Below are 25,843 nucleotides of genomic sequence, written 5' to 3' on the forward strand. Positions count from 1 at the left end.
CTCGTTAATTTTTAAAAAGATGACTATTTTAACTCCAACCTAAATGAAAATGCAAATTTTTTCCTTTTTTTTTTTTTTTTTTTTACTACAGTATTCAATTCAATTCAACTTTATTTATAGAGCGCATTTCATGCCCAAGGCAGACTCAATGTGCTTCACAATGGATATACATAATTACCAACCTGGTCTCACAGGAATCCGTGAAATAGCCACGGATTTTCTTAACTCAAAATCCGTGGAATAGCCACGGAATCACTCAAATTTCCGTGAAACTGACACGGATTTCGCTACAATGCAAGTTAATGACAGTCATATCCCGTGGCTATTCCAACATACAAAGTGATTATGTACATTCACTGAGTGAATATTTAGAAAATAAAACATATATTTCTCGCTAGAAATGTGATCAAAATCCATTTTTATGCAGAAATGAAGTCAAAATATTGATTTTTTCACAAAAAATGAGAGAACTGTCCGCCATGTTTTTTGTTCTGACCGCTGGGACCTTGAAAGTCACGTGACTTGGACCAAACCAATAGGAACAAATATCCATGGAATAGCCACGGGATATGACTGTCATTAACTTGCATTATAGCGAAATCCGTGTCAGTTTCACGGAAATTTGAGTGATTCCGTGGCTATTCCACGGATTTTGAGTTAAGCGAATCCGTGGCTATTTCACGGATTCCTGTGAGACCAGGTTCATAATTACAGTTAAAAAACAAAACAAAACAACAGAAAACAAACAAACAATTAGAAAAAATTAATTACAAATTAATTGAAGAGTGCAGGTAAGCTATGCCATATTCATCACATACACACTTACTTACTCACACATGTGCACCCACTCCCACAACCACACACGCACACAGTTCAACCGAATGCTGTTGAAAAAAGCTGGTTTTTAATTTTTTTTTTAAATGGCTTCTGATGTGGGATGTTTAACTGTGTCAAGCAGGGTGTTCCACTTTCTTGGGGCATAAACACTAAAAGCTGCTTCTCCTTCTTTGGATCTGGTGTGAGGGATGAGATCTGCTTTGTAAATGAGATACGTTTTCTCCTTTGAGGAAAATAACACAATAACCATAAGAGAGAAATTAACATTTAATGTTTTTTTTGTCTGTGCATCCACCAGTCGCTGTAATATTGGGAATCCATCTCTGGAAATGGAAAACCTATTTGCATATAGGCCAGATTCTGGTATCAGAAGTGATCTGGTTTCTGTTTGTCATCTAAGTAGTATTGACCGCTCTTGTTTGAGCGGGCTTTGTTTGTTAAACAGTTGAGCAGCCCTTGTTGGAAGCAGAAGACATGGAACAAATTGGCCAAAATGCTGTCTCAAAACCCATCAGCTACCATCTGATGATGAGTTTTTATTAGCTTTCTCTGATTAATTTGCATTCATATGCAGACAAACAATCTGGTCAAAGATGTCGTTTCTTAACTCCAACTCTATTCTTACGTCTCAAGTTGTAAACAATGACCGGCGCTCGGAAGAAGAGGCCTTGGCCCAGATACCAGACTCTCCCAAACACTGGGCCTTGCTGTGATATTCGCCTTGTTTCCACTCAGATATTCTGATAAAAAAAACGTGTACTTAATTGTGCTTAATAACTTGATTTGCCTTTGTTGTAAAAGGGTTGATGTGCTAAATGAGATGCAGAAATCTTTGTAGAATCAGTTTTGACGATGTATTAATTTATCTTTGTCTCCTGACAACATGAAAGATGGCTAAAAAAAAACTGACATGAAAGAAGAAATTTAAAATTTCTAAAGAAACTTTCCCCATTTTCCATCACACATGGGTTAGATGGCCAAGGTGGCTTATTTGATTGCTGTTTGCAGCCTCAACCTCTTTTTCTCTGTTTTTCTGGAATAGAATAGTCATGCATAGCACACTGCAAAAAAAGAAAAGTTGGGTGGACTCAAGATTTCAAGGCAACAAACTTCCATAAAATTTTAAGTTGGACAATTAAGCTAAATATTTTAAGTTATAATTTTACATTGTAATAACTTTTAATCCTTACTTCTGCTAACTTCTGCAATGTGCTGAATTGGCACGATTGTAACGCTGCTATGAAATGTCAGCTAATGTTGCGACCACAATTTTGAGTTAGCTTTGATATGCTAATGGCTACTCTTGTAGCTGTAACAAGCAGCGCGGCTAGCATCAGTTAGCCGCTAGCATCAGTTAGCCGCTAGCTTTCGCTAATGACCGAAAAGCTGTTTGTGTTTAAATGTGTAGGTTGCCTTCTCCAACAAATGACGTACAACACTGCACAACACAGCTCAGAATAAAATTATCATTATCATTTTATCAAGGGTTGCTAACCTGTGTGGACTCAAGCTAAGGCAGCAGAGCCACAATGAGACTTCAAGTGCAGTGCCAACTGGAAAAGTTGGCTTTCAGCATTTCACAACAAAGAAATAAGAATTATCAGAACTATTGTCCCTTGTTGTGCAACTTAAAGATATAAGTAACGACAACTCACCAACTTGTTTTTGAGCAGACGACTGGCTTCTTTTGTGGTGCTAATTAACTTACATTATTGCCCTAAATGTCAATAATTTATATTTCCAAGTTTTACCAACTTAAATTACTGTTTTAGGCCAAAAAATACAAGTTGGCTTTTTTGCAGTGCACAAACATCTGGCAAAAAAAATGAAGTAGCTGGTTTATTTGTTCAAAACCAGCGAATGGAAATTTGCCTTAACTCACATTTATTTTTGTCTTTCAAAAGTTTGCTTAAAACTAATTTGACAACTGAATGGAAACATGGCTACTAACTGGCTTCAGGCTCACAAGTTACAGTTTCCAAAAGAAAAAAACACAGTTATAAAAGCATCTGTGCACAAGTAATGTTATTTCGTCAATGATGGCTCAGTTCCATTATGTCCTTGCAAGTAAGCCAACACACACAATACGAGGACTTCCATTATTCAACTCAGCCTCCATTAACGTTGTTAAATACACCTGTGCTTCACTGCTTTTCTTACTATTACATGTCAGAATATCTGCGGTGGAAAAGGTCTATTAAATAGGTCTTGATTTAGAGTAATCCATCAGATAGAAGCAATATAAATATAGAAATACAAAGTGACTGACCTTATTTTCAAGATTTTAACAGATATTCCCAGCAGACTGAATGAAACGATCGATTTAAAGCACATTTATTTCCTTGGTAACTTTTCCTGAGAGAACAGCTCACAATATCAGACTATCAGCTCAGCTGTCAGTCAAACACATAACAGCTCACCCCTCCAGAGGCTTCTCTTAAGAGTCATTTCAGGATTCATCAGGGGGAAGAACAACAACAAAAAAAGAATAAATGAATACATCATTTTGAAAATGTGTTTTCTCATTTCAGTTTGGAGTTTAATTATATATGCTATTAAACATATCAGACAACAGGGTTAAAAAAAGAGCAGACAATCAGTACTAAGGGGTGGACTGAAGGAAATGTCACAGTATGAAGTAGATAGATAATAGCACACATAATAGTCCAATGTGTATGTATGTATATATATATATGTATATATATATATATATATATATATATATATATATATATATATATATATATATATATATATACAGTACAGGCCAAAGGTTTGGACACACCTTCTCATTCAATGCGTTTCCTTTATTTTCATGACTATTTACATTGTAGATTCATCAAAACTATTAATGAACACATGTGGAATTATGTACTTAACAAAAAAGTGTGAAATAACTGAAAACATGTCTTATATTCTAGTAAGCAAAGGGTGGTTACTTTGAGGAATCTAAAATACAAGACATGTTTTCAGTTATTTCACACTTTTTTGTTAAGTACATAATTCCATATGTGTTCATTCATAGTTTTGATGCCTTCAGTGAGAATCTAACATGTAAATAGTCATGAAAATAAAGAAAAACGCATTGAATGAGAAGGTGTGTGTCCAAACTTTTGGCCTGTACTGTATATATATATTTATTTATTTATTTATATATTTTACCACCAGGGTAAAACATTGATGGTCCTTACTGAAGAAGAGCATGATGCAAAAGCTCGACCAAATGTCACCATGGTGGTAAAATAAGTATTATGGAGTGTGCAGCCTCTATTCTACAGTCATGGAAAAATATATTAGACCACCCTTTTTCTTCAATTTCTTTTTCATTGTAATGCCTGGTAAGGTACATTTTCATTGAATTTCCTGATAATAACCAAAATCATTGGTGGTCTAAAAACAGACACATCAGTTGTGAAAATGACTGCAGATAGCTTTGACATTGGTTTAGATTGTTTTGTTTGTGCTCCTGTTCTGCCTGGATTGGTCAGTTAGGTTTTAGACCTGCACAGGTTGGCCTCTTCATTTCCATAACCTTTAATTTCTCACAGCAGCAGGCAGGAAAGAGGTGGCAGATATACTGCCTGTTCCTCAGGGTGAACCTCTCTAGAGCACATTGGAGTACTGTACTTTACAGCACTGACACACACACAATGAAAGGGTGTTTTCTCCTTGAAATACAGTGTCTAATCAGAGCCCCCTCGGGAACTCGAGGTCATTGAAACCAGTGAAAAGTTCAGATGAATGAAGTGTGTTGGAGTATCAGGGTGAAGCGTGTTCATCATATGAACTACACAGATCCAAATACAGTATTATGTTGCTGAGATATTGACTGGAATTAGCATGCTAACCAGCTAGCCTTGCCCGTTATTGAGTCACTGTAACATTTAGTCTGCCCTCAGAGGGAATAAAGAAGTAGATGCAGCTACTTAGTTAGCCGTGTGAGATGAGTTAGCAGCTTTTGTTGACATTTCAAACAAAAATTTAGACCTAAAGTTATACACAAACTGACATTCTGCATTTGAGTCATAAGAACCCACGGTGACATGAGTGTAACAAACACTTTAGTGACTTCTCCAAAATGTGGCTGTGACTGGAAACAGAAATCTAAAAAAGTAGCTAATTTCAAAAAGCTTATTTTTTGTTACTAGGCTAAGTTTAAACCCATTTAACAATTCTAATCCGTTAATAGGGTGTCCGTTATTGCATTTAACCCTATTAGGGTTTGTTATTTATTTTTATTTATTATTGATTAATTGTTATTTTGTTACTTAAAAACAAATCTGAAAAATAATTTGAAACACCATATATGTATATATCAGCCAAAACAGTATTTTTTACATTCATTTTTTTTTTAAAATACATTACTCCACTGTAAAATACACTGGCACTGTGTTTGTAGCAAAAAATATACTGTAATATATATATATATATATATATATATATATATATATATATATATATATATATACACAAGCCATAATTTTGCATTTATTTTTTGTAAAAATACTTTTTCTCACTGTTAAATGTACTAAACACCATATTTTAACAGAAATATACTGTAATATTTAATGGATGCATTTATAAAGTATTTTCTTGCCAATTATATGTCAGGACAGCGTTTCTTTTGATGGAAAAACTTTATTTTTTACGGTAAAATATGGACAAAATTGACGATCTTAAACGGGAAATCAACAGTGTTAATATCATTTTACCGTAATATTACAAAAAGTTGCACCGTATTTATTACAGTAAAGTTCTGGCAACCACAGCTGCCAGTTTTTATTTAACCATTTCAATAATTTTACATAACATTTCCTGACAGAATTTGAAGAGACATCACAATAAACATCCTGAGCATCATACAAGAAAAAAGTGTTAAGACATTACAATAAATACAGAAATAAGTAGTTCTGACATAACATAGTTATAAAGTTAGTGTTAATCTTGTAAAGAAATAAAAAGAAATAGTTGAATATTCAGACAATCAAAGAAATAAAATGTCAGAAGTATTGATAATTTTGACAACAGGCAGAGTAGACAATATATATAATCTGTGGCTCAGCGGGGTTTTTCAAATAGGCATCTCTATCCCATCATCCTCTCCATCAGACACCCAGATATTGTGAAATGCACTGCCAGTTTTTTACTGTAAAAACAACAGTTTCTTTTTTACAGTGTACACTGTTAAAAAGAAACTGTTGAATTTACGGTAAAATACCGGCAGCTGTGGTTGCCAGAACATCACCGTAAAAAATACAGTGAGCGTATGTAAATGTAAATATCAGCAAAAACTGTAATTTATACAGAATACTCCCATTACTTTTAGGATAATTGTGTCATCATGGTATTTCTCCATTAACTTTACATGAAAATTTTATATTTTTACAGCAAAACTGTGTGCTTTCTACAATTTATGGCGGTAGAATTTAAAGTTTTATACTATTCTTTGATTTACAGTAATTAAAAGTATCTACTACGGTGATGTACAATGTTTAATTTTATGACCTATTTCTGATGCAGTTTGACAGTGTTTTACTGTAATTTCTACAAACATTTTTTACAGTGTACATCGTGCAATATTTGCACAAGATGAAATGCTGCCCTGGGTTTTTGGAGCATGTGGCCCGTAATTACAAATGTCACCTTTTAAACAATGACTTCCCAAACCAGGCTATATGTTACAGTCATAGATTGTTGTATTGACGCCTTTATTTTTAAGTGCACAAGGCGTCAACACCTCGAACTAAGTGCTGGAATATATTATCTGTGAATTTGTCTGACTGCCAGCAGCTCTCCGTCTCTCTCTCTCTTTCTCTCTCTCATTATTGTCACTGCTAAGTAAAGCAGCCGTAGAGTGGCCGAGCAGGAGCCAATCTCCATATTAAAGACAGAGGAAAAGGTCAGCTTAACAACACCTAAACAGTTATCGACAGGTCAGGAGGACAGAGGAGGGGCGAGGGGAGGAGGAAGGTCAGTGATCTAGATAAATACCATACGGTCGTGAAATTAAAACTGTCAAAATATGCAGATTAGGAGGCTGGCTGAGATCATTGTTGAGGAAGAGTGGTTGTGCAGATGGTGCTGCTTTAGAAGGCACCTCGGGGCAAATGCTGCACTCATGGTGAAACCAGAAAACACGTTTCATTTAAACAGGAGGTGCTGTCACACCTTTATCTGGCATGAAATCCAACACTTATAGCGTCAGAAGGATTTGATCAGCAGAATTACTTTCAGCTCAAGGATCAATAGCAGCATGTGAAGCCCTCTTCAAGAGGAAATCATTTCTCTTGAAATGTTACGGTATCTGCTCCAAGACAACCATTCCCCGGCACAGCAAGGACACTGCTGCCTGCAGTAATCATTGTCTTTTTTTAAATAGCATTTCATGCTTTAAACACGGAGCTGAAACATTTAGAAAAGGAGGAGGAGACAGGGGGGACCTTGATGATTTTAAATCAGATTTATGCTCTCTCGCTCCATTTTCTTCTTGAACTCTGCAAAGAAATTACCAAGTGAGAGGAGAGAAAATGTTGAATAGATGAGCCTCAGTCACCGGGGCTCTTAGAAGTCCTTGATCAGTATCATTAGCTGAATGTATAGAGCGCAAAAAGTGTCAGTGGAGTGTCGTGGAATCACATAAATGGATGGATTTCATTTGAAAAGAGATGAAGAAAAGGTGTAAAAGATGAGCTGATATAAGGTGAAAAGGAGTAAAAGGCTAGCGGAGCTTTGTGACATAATGAAAAGAGAATTACTAACAGTGTTTGCTTCATTATTTCTTTGAAATGCAGATCACAACTGCAGTGATTTGTAGGACAGATTCATATTTGCAACGTGTCTGAAAGCTCAGGAGTGCGTGCCGAATTGACATCATGTCAGAATGAATCATCTGATTTAACAGGCTGGAGCTGTAGCTGCATGGCGGTGTTAGTGTGAGCCCGACATATTACAACAACCAACTGTGTGAATATGAATAAGAGGTTTTGATGAGGGAATAAACATTTGATTCATCTGATGTTGGGAGTTTGCGTTTAATTTTCATTTCTTTAGAGATAGATAGGTTTTAAAATCTTACTGCTGGTCTACAAAGCACTGAATGGTCTCCGACCAAATGACCTGCTTGATCTGCTCCCTCTCTACGAAGCAACATGGTCTCACAGAAATCCGTGAAATAGCCACGGATTTGCTTAACTCAAAATCCGTGGAATAGCCACGGAATCGCTCAAATTTCCCTGAAACTGACACGGATTTCGCTACAATGCAAGTTAATGACAGTCATATCCCGTGGCTATTCCAACATACAAAGTGATTATGTACATTCACTGAGTGAATATTTAGAAAATAAAACATATATTTCTCGCTAGAAATGTGATCAAAATCCATTTTTATGTAGAAACTAAGTCAAAATATTGATTTTTTTCACTAAAAATGAGAGAACTGTCCGCCATGTTTTTTGTTCTGACCGCTGGGACCTTGAAAGTCACGTGACTTGGAACAAACCAATAGGAACAAATATCAATGGGATGGCCACGGGATATGACTGTCTTTAACTTGCATTGTAGCGAAATCCGTGTCAGTTTCACGGAAATTTGAGCGATTCCGTGGCTATTCCACGGATTTCTGTGAGACCAGGTTGGGAACAAACTACCTGTAGATGTGAGGTCAGCTCCTTTAAATCAGGACTAAAAACATTATTGTTTACTGCAGCGTACTCTTAACTTTAACACTTATCTGCTCTACTCTACTGCCCTTACTTTTTAACTACACAATGTTTGACTTGTGCTTTTTATTATTTTATCTCTTTTTTTTATCCTGCTGTATCTTATTTTATCCTATTTATATTTCTATTTCTATTTCCCTGTTTTAATTGACTGTTTTTACTGTTTTCAATTGTGTCTTGCTGTTTTTAATGTGTATGTAAAGCACTTTGAATTACCTTGTGTTGAATTGTCCTATACAAATAAACAGTGGTGGAATGTAACTAAGTACATTTACTCAAGTACTGTACTTAAGTAAAATTTTGAGGTACTTGTACTTTACTTGAGTATTTCCATTTTATGTAACTTTATACTTCTACTCCACTACATTTAGAGGCAAATGTTGTACTTTTTACTCCACTACATATAGCCAGCAGCTTTAGTTACTTTTCAGATCGGGATTTAACATGAAAAACATGATCGGTTTAAAGTTTAAAGTGACATTTTCTAAATTAGACCTCATAAAAGTATATTAAATAGTTAAAATGAGCCCTACCTTGAGAAAATAAAATGCTGCTTATATAAATGCATCAATAATAATCATCAAATCATATATTGAGAATATATTTAACAATCTGAGTGGGGTCATTCTGCAAAACGAGTACTTTTACTTTTGATACTTTAAGTATATTTTGATGCTGATACTTTTGTACTTTTACTGAAGTAAGTTTTGAATGCAGGACTTTTACTTGTAGTGGAGTAATTTCACAGTGTGGTATTAGTACTTTTACTTAAGTAAGGAATCTGAATACTTCTCCCACCACTGCAAATAAACTTGGCTTGCCTTTCTTCATCCCTGCAGATCCATCAGTGCACCACAGACAGAAGACGATGGTGACGGACATGTGCTACCCGACAGAGATATCCAGCCTGATGGACTTTGGCACCCAAGACTGCTCGCTAGGCAAAGGTACGATGTTGTTCAAAAAAATACAAGGTGTTGCCTTGGTGACAGCAGGAAGTGTGTACAAAGATTTATCCTGGCAGTTAAAAGACACAGAGCTGTCAGCTTGACTGGGAGGTTAACACCAGAGCAGAGGCTTGCACGGGCTAAAAGTGTGAGAACAATCAGATAACAGCTCTCGGTACCTGGCCACGAGGGCCCTACAGGCCAGCGCAGGCTTTGATTTATCGCTGCTAAATAACATGTTTTGTCACAGTGCAGAGGCATAAGAACATCAGACTACTTGATTGACTTCTTGCCAGAGCAAAAAAGCATTTTTACTTTGCAAATTGCTTTAATCTGAATGGAGCTTTATTGAAGTTTATTGCACAAGAGCTGTATTGTAATGTGCAATTATTGCATCGCAGCAGGGCCACTTATTTTCTCCAATCACTGTCATCAGTTTGACAAATAAAATGTTTTATAGAGAAGCCTGTGTGGCTCGGGATAATAGTCTCTCTCAGTCTCTCGGGTGTGGTAATCAAACTGACCAGCCTGTAATCACACGCACCACAAAAGGTATTGATCATAAAGTCTATTGATCGCATCTGTATTGTTGTCCATTTCTTTTTGTCATCATAATGACTGCTATTATTCCCCACACTGATGCCAAACCTGAGTTTGCAGTGTAATTCCTGTAATAATTGTAATTCCAATCTTTTCATCCCATCTAGCCCCTTAAAGTGGGCCGAGCTGCTCACTAGCTATTAGACAAGCCTCGTGTCATTTACATCAACAATGGACAGAGACAGTGATGACCTCACTCACTCTTTCTCCTTCCTCCTGCAGTGCAGTGGCGGTTCTAGACCAGTTTTACTGTGGGGGCCAGTGTTTAATCAGAGGGGCACATTAAAAATCTTCAAAAATGATATTTATGCATTCAAATTTTAGCTAAAAGCCTCATATTTGGAAGAACTACATTGATTGAACCACTGAGACTTACCAACATTAACAGTTATTTTTGTACGACAATGACATTTCTCATTTTTGTGCACAATTACTTTTTTTTTATTTTGAAAGTGCAGTACAGTGAGAATGATCTTTATATTTAGCTTTTATTGCACAATTAAACTATTCTACAATGTACACATTATGGGTTCCTTTTGTGCGCAATGAGATATTGTTTGAACAAAAATTAGGTAAGAATTGTTCTGTCGTTCATCGTTTTAAATTGATCGTTTTATTATTAATTTGACACTGCACTGTAAAAAACGTTTGTAGAAATTACAGTAAAACACTGTCAAATTGCATCAGGTTGTAAAATTAAACATTGTATATCACCGTAGTAGACACTTTTAATTACCGTAAATCAAAGAATAGCATAAAACTTTGAATTCTACTGTCATAAACTGTAGAAAACACATAGTTTTGCAGTAAATATAAAATTTTCATGTACAATTTATGGAGAAATGCCATGATGACACAATTACCCTAAAAGTAATGGGATTAATCAGTAAAAAATTACAGTTTTTGCTGATATTTACATTTACATACGCTCACTGTATTTTTTACGGTGAAGTTCTGGTAACCACATTTTACCGTAAATTAAAGAGATTTTTTTTACAGTGTGGAACCGCCACTGCTGCAGTGGCCATCGCTGCTTTCAGTCTCCCTCCTCCTCCTCCTTTTTTTTCCACCTCCTCTTCTCTCTCAAAGCTAGCTAATATCTTAATGCCGCTCCTCCCCAGCTCTCTATCAACACTCCCTGGCACTGATAATGCAGACTGACAGGTCAACCGTGTGCAGCTGAGAGAAACGAGAGCAATACAGTGGAGGGCAGAAAAAAAAGAAGGCCTTTAAGGATTTCTTCTGGCTTTAATGTGAGCAAAGCAAATGAATGACATAGTGATACAGGGAGTTAAGCCGAAGAATAAGGACACCGAGAAGTGGAAAATTTCAGACTGAAGAACTGTCAGGATAAAAGCAACGTCGTGAATAAGATTCAGTGTAGCTGAGAGGCAGGCTGCAGCGTGACCTTGGATTTATGAAGTGCTACATTTGGTCATTTTTTTTTCTTTTTCATGTAAAATGCCATAGCTCTTCAGACGAGTTAAAAGCAGCGAGAGTCAGACAGGTTCAATTTATGACCTAAGTGGGCATGATTAGCGTATGTAGAAGTAATTATTCTGTGGACTGTTATAGCTATAATCAACGTGTGCGTCTCCCAGTTTGTCAAAGACAAAGATAAGGACTCACAAAGCACCCTTTAGTATCTGTTTGAGATTCATCCTGCTTTCAATAAACCCAACTGCGTCATTATTGGATGCTCAGAATAACGAGAGAATACAAAGAGCATGAAGGTCAGCTCAGGGGTTTTGGATTACTGCAGAAAATAAGCTCTGTGGCAAACAAAAGTTCACCAAGATAACCAAATAAACACCACTTATATGATTTTTGAAGCGGAAATGCAATTGACAGAAGTAAAATCGAACATTAGGCTATTAATGAATTATACCACAGTCACTTGTTTTCATCGTCTATTAGTATTTAACGTTGATTTTATGCCACAGAACAAAACATCTAATTAGGACTCATTCCTGCAGCATTGTATGGTTATTTCAAATTTATAATTTTTAATGCATTGCAGACACGTCACATTCTACGTCACCTACTAATCACTTTCAGCAGTTATGTACACAGCAGTTGTTTTAACCCAAATCCTGTTCTTTTTCCTCACCTTAACCAACGAGTTGTGTTGCCTAACCTTAATAAAGCAGTTAATACTTGCTGTGTTTCCTATGAACAAGTTTATTTTTAAAAGAAACTACGGTATGCATGTAATGAGCCAAAAGTGACATGCTCACTGTCCCTGCCACGTCCAAAATTGACACTAGAGGGTTAACTAGAGCAGCTGTTCTCAACCTTTTTGAGTCGCGACCCCCAATTTAACATGCATGTTGTCTCACTGAACAGAATCTCACAGTTCAGATCATACAAACTCAGATGATACGACGAATTTTGGTCAAATAATGAAGCAGACAACAACTAAAACATCTCTCTGTCTGTGCATTTATATATATATTTTTATATTTTATTGTTATTTTTAATCTAAGTCCTTTGCTATCAGTTTAAAGGTCCATTCTGACCTCCTGAGTGTGTAACAGTCAGCTTCAAGACAGAGACTCCTTGGAAAGTAACAACTTGATACTTTGGGATTTGTCAGAAAAGACACAAAATTACCCAAAAAAGAATCAAATTGACCACAAAATGACACAAAATGATCTAAAAAAGACACAAAATTACCACAAAATGACTTAAAATTAAGCAAAAAAGGACTCAAATTGACCACAAAATGACAAAAAATGACCACAAAAAGTCACAAAAAGGAAACAAAATGACCAAAAAAGACACAAAATGACCAAAAAAAGGCACTAAATGACCAAAAAGACACAAAATGACAAAAAAAAGACACAAAATGACCAAAAAAAGACACAATAATGACTAAAAAAACACAAAAAGAGAAAAAAAAAGACATTAAATGACCAAAAAGACTGAAACACATGAACACTTTAACACAGTGGAGACAGAGCTGACTTCCAAAATGACTTGGCGACCCCCAGAAATCATCTCGCGACCCCAATTGGGGTCGGGACCCCAAGGTTGAGAATAGCTGAACTAGAGCATCATTTTTTGTCGCATAGGCCCACTGACTAGTCTTCGTTATTTGTCGAGTTAGGAGTGAGATTGATTTGCTGTCATGCTACAGTGAGGAACAGTGCAGAAACATGTAATTACAAAATATGCATTACCTTCTAACAAGATGTTAATTATATCCACTATAGGAGAGTTTTTGTTAAATCTTGTGCCTGGGCTCTGATCAGTCAGAGAGAAATGAGCCTGGCAGTAATCCTTGAGGTGTCAGCATGTGATTGACAGATCCATTGCCTCATGTGACACGTATCTGGTTAGAGCACATCTGATCTGTGGACGGAGCTGAAACACTGAGTGTCACCCTCTGACAGGCAGGACAAATGGCATGCTCGCTTCTGAACTGCTGTCACGTCTTCAGAGGTTTAACTTGGCTTTTTTTCTGTGCACACACACATTATGCCTACACTCGTGCTTTAGTATGCTAGTTATGGCACTCAAGTGCTCATAAACCAAAAATTCCATTATAAGTTTATATCCAGCTGGGCTCTGCAGGCTAAATTAATTCAGCTGCAGCCCTATCTGTTTTCCTCATACCACCTGTACCTGCCTCAGGGTTTCAGGCCTAAAGAGCCCTGTCAGGCAAACTGCACCAGGCTTAACCTTATTTACTCTGTCTGCACACATCTGCTTTCCCATCTGACATGACACAAACTGTCCTTACTCAGTCAGTCCATGGGGAGAAAATCCCTGCGGGGTTAAAGATAGCATGGGACAGCTCTTATTAATAATCCAATCTAAGTGTGCAGAGCTAAGGCGGTTTGGTTAGAAGCATGAACTTCACATCACTTCCCCGCTGTCATGATCCATTTTTCGAGGCGTTTATATTGAAGTTTGCACTCGCAGCGTTTCTTTTTTTATTCAGAGTTTACATTCCTACCACTTCTGGCCAAAAACACACATTCAGGAAGTGAGTAATGTAAACTCATGTAGGCTACAAAGGCACAGTGGGCTCAGAGGGGGTGCAGAGCCTCCATACAGAGGAGCGTATTGTTCTCTGTTCAGAGTGTAATTGCACCACGCCTCCTCTTGCTCGCTCTCGGCCATCAGGTGGAGTGAGAGCTCCACTGACTCACCTGGTTCATTACCTGAGGCCTGAGGTGCAGTTTGCATTCCCCTCCCCCCACCTCCTCATCTTGTTTGTACACTAGAGGGGGGGAGAGATGAAAAGCAGGAGTGGGCGTGGGGTTAAGTTGTCCGCAGGGCGTGCCACTAAACAGGTACATAGAAAGTGGGAGAGACAGAGAGGCTCACACCGAGGAGAGAGAAGGAGCAGGAAATGTAGCTGAGTGGCTCTCGGGAGAACTAACTTCCTGGTAACCTGTCTGGGCGGAGCCTCGGCGGGCTCGGCTGGGAGCGGCCGGCTGTGCTGCTGCATTGTGTGTGCATGGTTTGAATGGTGTGTGTGTACTGGTCTGTACGTATACCTGTGTGTGTGTGTGTGTATGTGTGTGTTTCCCTTTTTTTTTTTCACCTGCTATGAGAGCTCACACCACAGTTGACAGTGGAGTCGAGCGGAGCCAGTGCCGAGGAGGACATGAGGTCCGAGAAGGAGGAGGGGAAGGCCGGTGAGTGACAGATAGAGAAGGAGAAAGAGAGAGGAGACGCTGTTTGTGTGGTGGAGGAACAGAGTAGGCCAGAAAACTGGCTTGTGTGTGTGAGAGAGGCTCATGTTCACATGTATGTGTGTGTGTAATAGCCTGCATTGATTGTATGAGAGGAATTTCACAATAAAAGCCCTAAACATATACTGTTGCTGCTGGTATGAAAAGCTTTGATACAAAATATTATTTATTAAAACTAAAAACTGTGGAGGAACAGTGTAGGCCATAAAACTGGCTTCAGTCTGAGGTGTGTGTGTGTGTGCGTGTGTGTGTATGTGTGTGAGAGGCTCATGTTCACGTGTGTGTGTGGGTAATAGCCTGCATTGATTGTATGAGAGGAATTTAAGTGTCATGTGTGTGATACATACACAGTGGCAGAAATTCATTTATTAAAGTGGAGGGGGAAATCAAATTGATTGAAGAGGAATTTCACAATAAAAGCCCTAAACATATACTGTTGCTGCTGGTATGAAAAGCTTTGATACAAAATATTTGCAGTCGAGTATTTCGCATTTTTGTTTATTAATCACAGCCCTGATGTGTAAAAGCTTTAACTGTAGCTTTAACTGTAAGATCAATTCCCCAAAAAACTATTTATTAAAACTAAAAACTGTGGAGGAACAGTGTAGGCCATAAAACTGGCTTCAGTCTGAGGTGTGTTTGTGAGAGGCTCATGTTCACATGTGTGTGTGTGTGTGTAATAGCCTGCATTGATTGTATAAGAGGAATTTAAGTGTCATGTGTGTGATACATACACAGTGGCAGAAATTCATTTATTAAAGTGAAGGTGGGAAGTCATGTTGTTTTTAAGTAGGTCTGCAACTAATGATTATATTTATTCTTTATTAAACTGCCTGTCATTTTCTTGATTAATCACTGAATTATTTGTTCTTTAAAAAGTCAGAAAATTGTGAAAAATGCCCTTCAGCCCACACTGGGGTCTTAAACTGTCTTGTTTTCTCAAACAAACAGCACAAAAAATCCAACATGTATTCAAGTTATTACCATAGCAGACCTAGAAAAGCCTAAATTATTCACATTTGAGAAGAGTGACAATCAGACAACACAAACATACTAATTTCCATTAATAAAATAGGTGTCAATCAAGTTCTTATGATCAAATGCAACATTAAAATGTTAATGAAGTCAATGAATTATTATTATAATACTACTACTACTAATAATAATAATAATAATAATGTTAATATTATCACAATAATAATAACTATACAATTATGTTCCCTTTTTATTGGACTGTTTTTAGTCAACTGTTGTCATTTTGTGTGGCTTCTTGTTGAATTTATATATTTTTCTAAATTATGTAAGCTTAGTTTCTTTTAATTTCTTTCTTTTATTTCTTTTTTGTGTTATTGTTTGTTTTTCTCCTTTAGTTGTATAAGCCCTCGGCTTGTTGACCTCTCCTGGCACATTTCAAATTTTTGTCTTGTGTGAGAATAAAATCACAGCATATAATGATATCCCCAAAGCGATCCATTCTACAGAAGTAGATTTCTTCTTGCACCTTAAGTATATGTTTATGGAAATATTACTGTGTTTCTGCACAATTTTTTAAAGCCCTGACTTCAACACCTGTTATTTCCACAATGTTTTTGCTGAAGTGAGTAATCTAAGCACCATGGTACATATGTTTATATTACACAGTAAATATTATTTTCCATGGTTTATTTTTCTACATTGCACAGCCCTTCGCAGTAAATGCTGATTTATGTAAATCTTTTCAATAACCAAGCCTTATTTATTGTTTCACTGGAGATAAAACCTAAATGCTGACCTAGATATGACATGTTCATACGGATAACATCATAATCTGTTAATCTTCTATGATCATTATACATGAATGGAGTGGTTTCTGTTATATAGATACTGTGCATCACTACAGACTCTAGTGGCTCAACAGACATACTAAAGCTTGCATTGTCTGAAAGAAAATAGCACCGAGGGCTAATAATATCCACTTTGGTCGTTGTGTTTAGATTAATGTTGGAACCAGATGTATTTTCCAGTCTGTGGAGGTGCATTATGGGTAATTGAGGGTGTTAAGAGATGCTATAGCCTTTTTAAAGTGTATTGAATCTCACAGGAAGGGCTCACAGAAGAGTTAGTTATCTTTATTTTTAGATTGGATGTTATAAACAGTTTTTTTTATGTTTGTGTGTGTGTGTGTGTGTGTGTGTGTGTGTGTGTGTGTGTTCTTGTACTTCCTACATAGTGAGGACCGGAACACGTTTTTAACCAACAGAGTGAGGACATTTCTGCAAAGTGAGGACATTTCGGCCGGTCCTCACTTCTTTAAAGCCTTTTTTGAGATTTCAGACTTTGTTTTAAGGGTTAAAGGTTACATGATAATGATAACTAACTGAAACTGTATTGTGCGGTTAGAAAACGAACTAAAATTATAGTGAAAATGTCCTTCGTTTTCGTCTTCATACATAATGAAGATGGATAAGGCAAAGGAAATAAAGGCAAAATTTACTGTGACCTCTTTTAATCTCCCACCCAACAAATACCCCATTACAAAAAACTAGAACTAACATTAAAACTAATAAAAACTAAACTAAAACTAGCAAACTCACTCTAAAAACGAATTAAAACTAACTGAATTTGAAAACAAAAAACTATTATAACCTTGCTAGGGAATCAACTATTCCAATGAGGGCCCTCACAAAGATAGAAGTACAAGAATGTGTGTGTGTGTGTGTGTGTGTGTGTGTGTGTGTGTTTGTCGTGTGTGTGTGTGTGTGTGTGTGTGTGTGTGTGTGTGTTCTTGTACTTCCTACATAATCTCCCACCCAACAAATACCCCATTACAAAAAACTAAAACTAATAAAAACTAAACTAAAACTAAAGCATTTAAAAAAAAAAAAAAAAAAACTAAAACTACTGAAAAATCCAAAACTATTATAACCTAGCTAGGGAATTCACTGTTCCAATGAGGGCCCTCACAAAGACAGAAGTACAAGAATGTGTGTATGTGTGTGTGTGTGTGTGTGTGTGTGTGTGTGTGCTGTGGGGGTTTGTGAATGAAAAGAGATGAGTTTAATTCCACTGTGTTTTGCGTGACTCCTGCTGCAGCTGATGTACTCTGCACCCTGAGGTCACTACTCAAAACTGCAAAAGATAATGAGTTTGACCGACTGGATGCAACAGACAGATGGTACCATCACTATAAGCTTCCGACTCACAGCTTTGTTGTAAAGTCCTTCACCGTGACCATAAGAGACAACATGTGGCACATCTCCATACAGAGCCTCATTTTCTTTGTTTTTGTTTTTTGGAATAATTTCTCTTCAGTCTCTGTGTGAGCCGTAGCTACCCCGAGCTAATCAAGCACCATTATTACTTTCATCATCTTCACAAGTGTCAGACTGAATATTAATGAGCTCTGAACAGGTATTTATTGCCAAATTCTACATAATTCAAACTCCTCTGTGAGGATTTTAAAGTTTCATAGAAGAGCTTCAGTAGCAGCTCCAGAGCCTCGTGGAGCTTTTTGGAATTATTCTGCCGTGCCCCGGGACATGAGGGAGGTCGTGTATTAAATCATGTAGATTTCCAGTTCTCCGTGGACCAGATGCTGTTTTTGACAGATGTTTAGTACCCACTACAGTTTCAACAGGGACCACAAGGCCTGTGGCACTTTGGCTTAGGTTTATACAAGTTGGTCGGCATCATTTACCGCCCGTCTGCCGGGTACTCTGCACTGTTTTGTAGATACTAAGACCCAGTTCCAGTGTTAAAAATATCTAAAAATATGAAATAGACTTAATGTGATGTCACCTATTTGTGTGTGGAGTTGAATTTTTGAGTTTTTTTTGCAAACAGTGCACGTCTAAAATTGATCAGAAGCCAGAATGATGCTACATCATAAGCTAACTTGGCTCCAGTTTCATGATTACCAATAGAGTGGTAGCCTATTAATGTCCTCATCTTATTTTTGATTTTTTTTATTTGATTTGATAAATCTTTATTGTCCCCGAGTGGCAATTTGTTCTGCATACAGTAGTTAAAAATGTCACACAACAAACAAATAATCATAATAAATACAAAACACAGAACATAAAAACATTAAAGCATAAAAGCTTATTGCTTAAGAAAGACAAAGCTACTACCCTAGTTTGTTTAGGAAGGGTAGTAGCTTTGATGTCTCCCATATGCTTTTATGCTTTAATGTTTTTATGTTCTGTGTTTTGTATTTATTATGGCCTTTACACCTTTTTTTTAGTACGAACAAACTGCTGTTTTTGTCATGAGCATTTTCATACAGAACATAAATAATAGTTGGTGAAAAAGAGGCATATTTTTTTCCCGAATATGTCAGATTTTTCCAAACTTTTGCACCACGAAGAAAGGCATCAACCAATCACATCACGTTGTGTCGTATACTTATAAGGATTATTAAACAACAGCTCAAATGCTCCATTGTTCAAACTAATACAGTTAGGCACCTTTTATTTCTCCTTTCATCTGACAAAGGAAGCAGATCCTTTCCTTCCGTTCTTACATTTCACAATAAAAGCCCTAAACATATACTGTTGCTGCTGGTATGAAAAGCTTTGATGCAAAATATTTGCAGTCGAGTATTTTTGCATTTTTGTTTATTAATCACAGCCCTGATGTGTAAAAGCTTTAACTGTAGCAACAAAGATAAATGGTAACACTTTACAATAACCATCTAAGTGATGTTTATAGATGGTTTATAAACCAATTTATTATTAACCATTTACAAAATTCGATACATATTTAATCTTTAAATGTTTTCAAGCAATTTTTTTAAAGGTATAAGAATCATTTTGAAATCATTGACATACTAAATATGGTGTTAAAAATGTTATAACGAGTGTAAAGCTATTAATAAACTAATAATTATGTTTGTTTATGGTAAAGTAATCTATTTGGCATTTATAAATTATAGTTCAACATTATTACATTTTCTATTCACCATTCTAAATGGCCTATATACGGTTTATAAATGATGATTAAACATTAATAAACTATCTGTTTACCATTTATAGATGGTAAATAGACCATTTATAAATGGTAAACAGATAGTTTATTAATGTTTAATCATCATTTATAAACTGTATATAGGACATTTGGTTATTGTAAAGTGTTACCAGATCAATTCCCCCAAAATGTTTAACTATTTATTAAAACTAACAGTAGCTCACACATAGATTCCTGCACTCGTACATTTACTCATACTTCATACAGTATGTCAGTTTAAGTGTTTAGTGCTTTGGGGGACACTGCAACTGAAGCAATATTTGAGTCAAAACAGACAAGTTCAGACATGTCACCTGCAGAAAGAGCAGTGGAGGAAATGAGCGGGTGGTGGTGCTTTAGAGGGACAAGGGTCATCATGATTGACTGAACTGGGAACTGGATTATTGAATGCTAATAAATACTATAATTACTGTACAAAATCACCCCATTATCATGACTTTTACTGGCATTAATCAAAGGACTCTCTGTTTCTTGTTGGGAGCAGCTGTGTCAGCTGGGTTAATCACTATCTAAATCACTTCACTGCAGCCAAACCCATGCACAGTGAATGATGTCGGTGTCAAGTGACAGTGGGGGTATGTTTTTTCAAAATGCAGCTCTTGACAGCAGTATTAGAAATCTAAATAGCCTTGTCCAAGTTCTCAGCGCTCTTCCAGTGGCACATCCTTGGCAGCGTGCCTAATCTGCACATAATAAACGTGTGAATCAATTACAACTATCTGCGCTTGGCATCCTTGCACTGACCTCAGTTGTAATGTAAACCCACAGGCAATTAATTAATGGAAGCTTTTCCCAATAGATACTGTATACTGTACAGAAGGACACAGATACAGTTATCTACACACAAACAATATGCAGGACACTTCAATCATGTTAGCATTTATGATCTGTTTTCAAGTGCAATGTCTGAAGGATCTTTTTAGAAGGAAAAATGATAAAATAACCAACATATACACTACTGGTCAACAGTTTTAGAACACACCAACTTTTGCAGAATTTAATTGAAAATGATGCAGTTTAATGTCTCAGTGTACTCTGAAATGAATGCACATTTGCAACATTTAAAATTCTTTATTGGGCATGATAGTGTTTTGAAAGTTTAAAAAAAATATTCAAAATCACATTTTAGGTTGAACTAAAGGACTAAAAAAAGACACAAAATGACAAAAAAGACACCTAAAGACACAAAATGACTAAAAAAAGACACAAAATGACCAAAAAAAGACACAAAATGACAATAAAAAGACACAAAATGACAAAAAAAGGGCACCAAATGACACAAAATGACTAAAAAAAGACACAAAATGACAAAAAAAGGTACAAAATGACTTACAAAGACATGAAAAGAATTAAAAAATGGACAAAATAGCCCAAGACTCCATAGAGTTAAGTTGTTAACCCACTTCTTGTTCCCTGAAAAAGGCCTACTTGTATAATTCTGAAATGTACATTATCTTTCAGTTTTGGTTAAGCTTACCTTTTTTTATTTACCTCTGGCAGTTCACCACTTACCTTTGTACCCTTTCAAGCTGTTCATTTGACTTGAACTGCTTGAATTTCAATAAAAAATGGGAAAATTGGGGTGTTCTAAAACTTTTGACCGGTAGTGTATGTTAGAATTGTATAACCGGAGAGCAATGTTTCGCCTGCAGACCACGATGAATTACTATTAAGCGGTGAATACTCTGGTCAGGTAGGTTTGAGAGCCAGGGACATGCATTATTTATGCCTGTATGTATTATAGAGAGGCACTGTAATACCCTGAGTAGGAAATTGACCCGACCCTTACATGCAGGGCCTTTATAGGAAGCCTTAAAAAAAAAGCGAATGGTGTATCGGCGTGTTGAGGCATCAGGAATTTGTTGTTAGCTTTATGATGTGCTGCTATGTGAGATTCACCGCTGTTTGTAGATCAAGCGTGTCAAATCTGAAACTATAGAGCCCACGCAGATCCATACAACCTCTGTTCCATTACGGCACAAGTTCCCCCAGTGATTATAGCACAAATTAACAATGAAGATGCTAAATTTAGTCGTGCCCATGATTTAAAAACGCTGCAGCCTACCTCCGCCACCCACCCGCCCGGCCTCCCCAGGATTTAAGACTCAGCAGGTAGCCGCTGACAGAATGAATGGGTTTATTTGTGAAGCCTCTCTGTCTTCTTTTCTCCCGCTTTCTCGGCTTTCTGTCAGATTTGGGTTTCATGCTGATTTGAAGCTTTTCTCTCATAAATCTTTAACAAGTGTTTTGGCTGTCCTTTTGTTTCGCGATGTAAACAGAGTGATTTTTTTTGTTGTTGTCTTGTTAGAAAATGCATTAGTTTCACAAAATTAAGACAAGTTGCACAAGAGTTGCTTTTTTTCTTTGGTGAGATTGGCTTCCTGATTTTCTAATGAAACATAATGTGACTGCAAAATAAATGGATTGCAGCTGCTGATGGCACCATGAACTGTGCATCACTTTCAACTGCTACGTGACCAGTGGCGGCTCTAGACCAATTTTACTGTGGGGGCCAAGGAGGGGCCAGTGTTTAATCAGAGGGGCACATTAGCATGAAAAAATGGCAAAGATGATATTTAAGCATTCAGAATCTTTGAATGTCTTGAAAAAGACACAAAATGACCAAAAAAGACGCAAAATGAGAAGACAGAATAACCAAAAAAAAACCCACAGAAGACATAAAAATGACAAAAAAAGACACAAAATGACCAAAAAAAGACACAAAATAACTAAAACAGACACAAAAAGACACATAAATGACACCAATGACAAAAAGACACAAAATGACCAAAAAAAGACACAAAATAACTAAAAAAAGACACAACAACAGACACAAAATGACCAAAAAAGAAACAAAAAAGACACAAAAAGACACTAATGACCAAAAAAGACACAAAATGACTTACAAAGACATGTAAAGACATGAAAAAGATTAAAAAATGGACAAAATAGCCCCATAAGTCTCCATAGAGTTAAACTATTATACAATGTAACATTCTGGGTTTCTTTTGTGTACAATGAGATATTGTTTGAACAAAAAAAAGGTTAGAATTGTTCCATTGTTCATTGTTATAAATTGATCATTTTATTATTAATTTGACACAGGGGCCACAGCAGGGGCCAAAGGCTTCTTCACAGGGGCAGTGGCCCCTGGAGGCCCCTGTGTAGAACCGCCACTGCATGTGACACGTTTCAAGGGCTGATTTAAGATATTGCCCTAATGATACTACAGTTTATACATACCCATAATATTTTGCAGCTGAGTGCATTCTGCCCTTTTTATGTTATCTAAAAATTATCCAATAATTATGCAAAATGTTTAATCCAAAAACACAGTAGGCAGAACAATGGTAAAAATAAAATTTTCACAGCAAGCTAAAGGTCCTGTGCCCTGACCAACAAGGCATTTGTCAAAACTTCAGGAATTTAAACATGACAGAGAGAAACCAAATATATTTTACCATATATCTATTGATATCACAGTCTATCAGTGGACAGAGCACACCCCTTATTAATTCCACCAACTCTCATAGTACACCAATAATTTCACTGTAACTAAATGTGGCTCTTAGCACTTATCTTAGTTAATTAGACTGTTTTTGATTGAATAGAAAGGGCCAATTGCAAAATGTCTGCAAATTAGGCTGCGAATTAAAATATGCACAAATACCACAGAAACACAGACACTCTCTCAGTGTTTTCTCTCTAAGAATTGCATTGTTTGTTTTATTTTTGCAGTTTTAGTGGAAGCCACACAATAATTTTGTGATTTCACCTGTAGGGGTCACACAGTTTAGCATGTAAGCATGCTAACACTTGCAAATGTGTGCATAACTTACAATGAGGCTGAAGCTTATCCAGTGGCGGTTCTAGACCAATTTTACTGTGGGGATCTTTTTTTATATATACACAAGCTTTTATTGCACAATTAAACTATTATACAATGTACACATTATGGGTTCCTTTTGTGCACAATGAGATATTGTTTAAACAAAAAGCAGATAAGAATTGTTCCGTCGTCCATCGTTATAAATTGATCATTTTATTATTAATTTGACACAGGGGCCACAGCAGGGGCCAAGGGCTTCTTCACAGGGGCAGTGGCCCCTGTAGGCCCCTGTGTAGAACCGCCACTGAGCTTATCATTAGTTTTGCACGTTGTCTTAAGTATTAGACATTTTGAATTTTGCTCCTGGTGCAAGAATAAAGCTCAGGGGATCATGAAAGTTACAAGAAATCATCCGTGAGGGAAAATGCAAAAATAGCAAATTTCATGACAATCAAGCTAACAGTTGTTGAGACAACTTAAACCACATGTGAACCTCATGGTGGTGTTAGAGATGAATGAATGACTGTTCAACACTGTTCATGTTGACAGGTGCTTTATTAAACATATTCTCTCCTGTGCAGCTTTATCTTCTTGAGACAGACTGAGTGTCATATGAAGAAGCACTCTAAAGCAACTCAGATTATTAATATGATGAGGCTTATTGCACGTTCATTGTCAATGCATAACTTGCTGGGTTTATTTCAGTCCATCCACGCTCTGTTTTTCCTGCCTGTCAAGGCTATAGTGTTACCTGCATGATGAGTTTAATCAAGAGCTGAAGCAGACTGCTGTCTTCTCCCAGAGCAATCTCAACTGATCTTTATACTGTAATTAGTGGAGGCCAGAGCTCACCAGACATATGCTGCTCTCATAATACAGTGCAGAAATAGCCGGCTGTGAGCAGACACACAAACACGCACACATATACACGAACACCCACACAAAGACAATCAAGTAATCCAGCAGCAACAGGGGAAAACACTGCATTGCACAGTCTAATATAACAATGAGTATATACTCATAATTGATTAGGTAATAATAATACATATATAATGCCAAGGCCGCTGTTCACCCTCAGGTTTTCACTCTCCAAACTAGCGATGAACCATTTCATCTCTGCCTCATCCACTTATTTTCATAGCTGCGTGTCTGTATTTGATGAATAAGAAAATGTTTTAATGTTAACCTTGATTAGTTTCATCACTTAATTAGTCAACAGACATTCAACCCATCAAGTCTCCTGCAGGTGTAATTGCAGAGCAACCTAATACGCAATACAGAATAAACTTGTACTGTACACTGTGAAAAATGTTTGTAGAAATAACAGTAAAACACTGTCAAAAAAAAATTGTATATCACCGTATTAGACACTTTTAATTACCGTAAATCAAAGAATAGCACAAAACTTTTACTTTTACTGTCATAAACTGGAAGAAACACACAGTTTTGCTGTAAAAATATAACAGTTTCATGCAAAATTTATGGAGAAATACCATGATGTGTGAATGAATGACACAATAACCCTAAAAAATAACAGGATTATTCAGTCTAAATGACATTTTTTGCTGATATTTACATTTAAATTTAGAATAGAAAACCCACTCACTGTAATTTTTACGGTGAGGTTCTGGCAACCACAGCTGCCGGTATTTTTCCGTAAATTAAACAGATTATTTTTTACAGTGTACATATAGTCCAAAATTACAAATTTGGGGGGAAAAAACAACTTTAATGGGGGAAAAATGGAAGAAACCTTAGGGAGAGCAACAGATGAGGGAGGTCATTTGTACAAAATGTCAACATAATTAAGTTACAATCCACATAATGTGAGAGAGGAGAGAAAGAGTCAGACAATAACAGCACTAACACTATAATAATGTCTATTACTAATAGTGGCATTAGCAGTAAAGTTTAACGGAATGAAAATAACAACAGAATTATCAGTAGTAATAGCTGTAATGGAACAGAAATATGACTAATAATGAAAATTAACACAAGCATCAAACGTAATAGAATTTTAATTAATTTATTTATTTATTTATTTATTTTGTTCCTTTCATGAAAGTGGACAACAAAATGTGAGACACACTACACCTTCATGATTAGAAAGGAGCAGCAAGAAGAAAACATTTCTTATGTTTGTCTGCCCCCTACTTGAACAATAATTTTTAAAAAAACATGGTCTGACATCACATACAAT

General features: G+C 36.5%; 1 protein-coding gene across 1 annotated transcript in view; it reads left to right on the forward strand.

Annotated features, from left to right (window-relative positions):
• Window positions 1-25,843, forward strand: part of kaznb (kazrin, periplakin interacting protein b) — a 188,261-nt gene that overhangs the window by 130,525 nt on the left and 31,893 nt on the right. The window contains exon 5 of the mRNA XM_059328782.1: window positions 9,397-9,504. Within this exon, the coding sequence (XP_059184765.1) occupies window positions 9,397-9,504 (108 nt within the window). The remainder of the gene's footprint in view (window positions 1-9,396; window positions 9,505-25,843) is intronic.

This window comes from Centropristis striata, chromosome 3 (assembly GCF_030273125.1).
Source record: "Centropristis striata isolate RG_2023a ecotype Rhode Island chromosome 3, C.striata_1.0, whole genome shotgun sequence".
NCBI lineage: Eukaryota > Metazoa > Chordata > Actinopteri > Perciformes > Serranidae > Centropristis > Centropristis striata.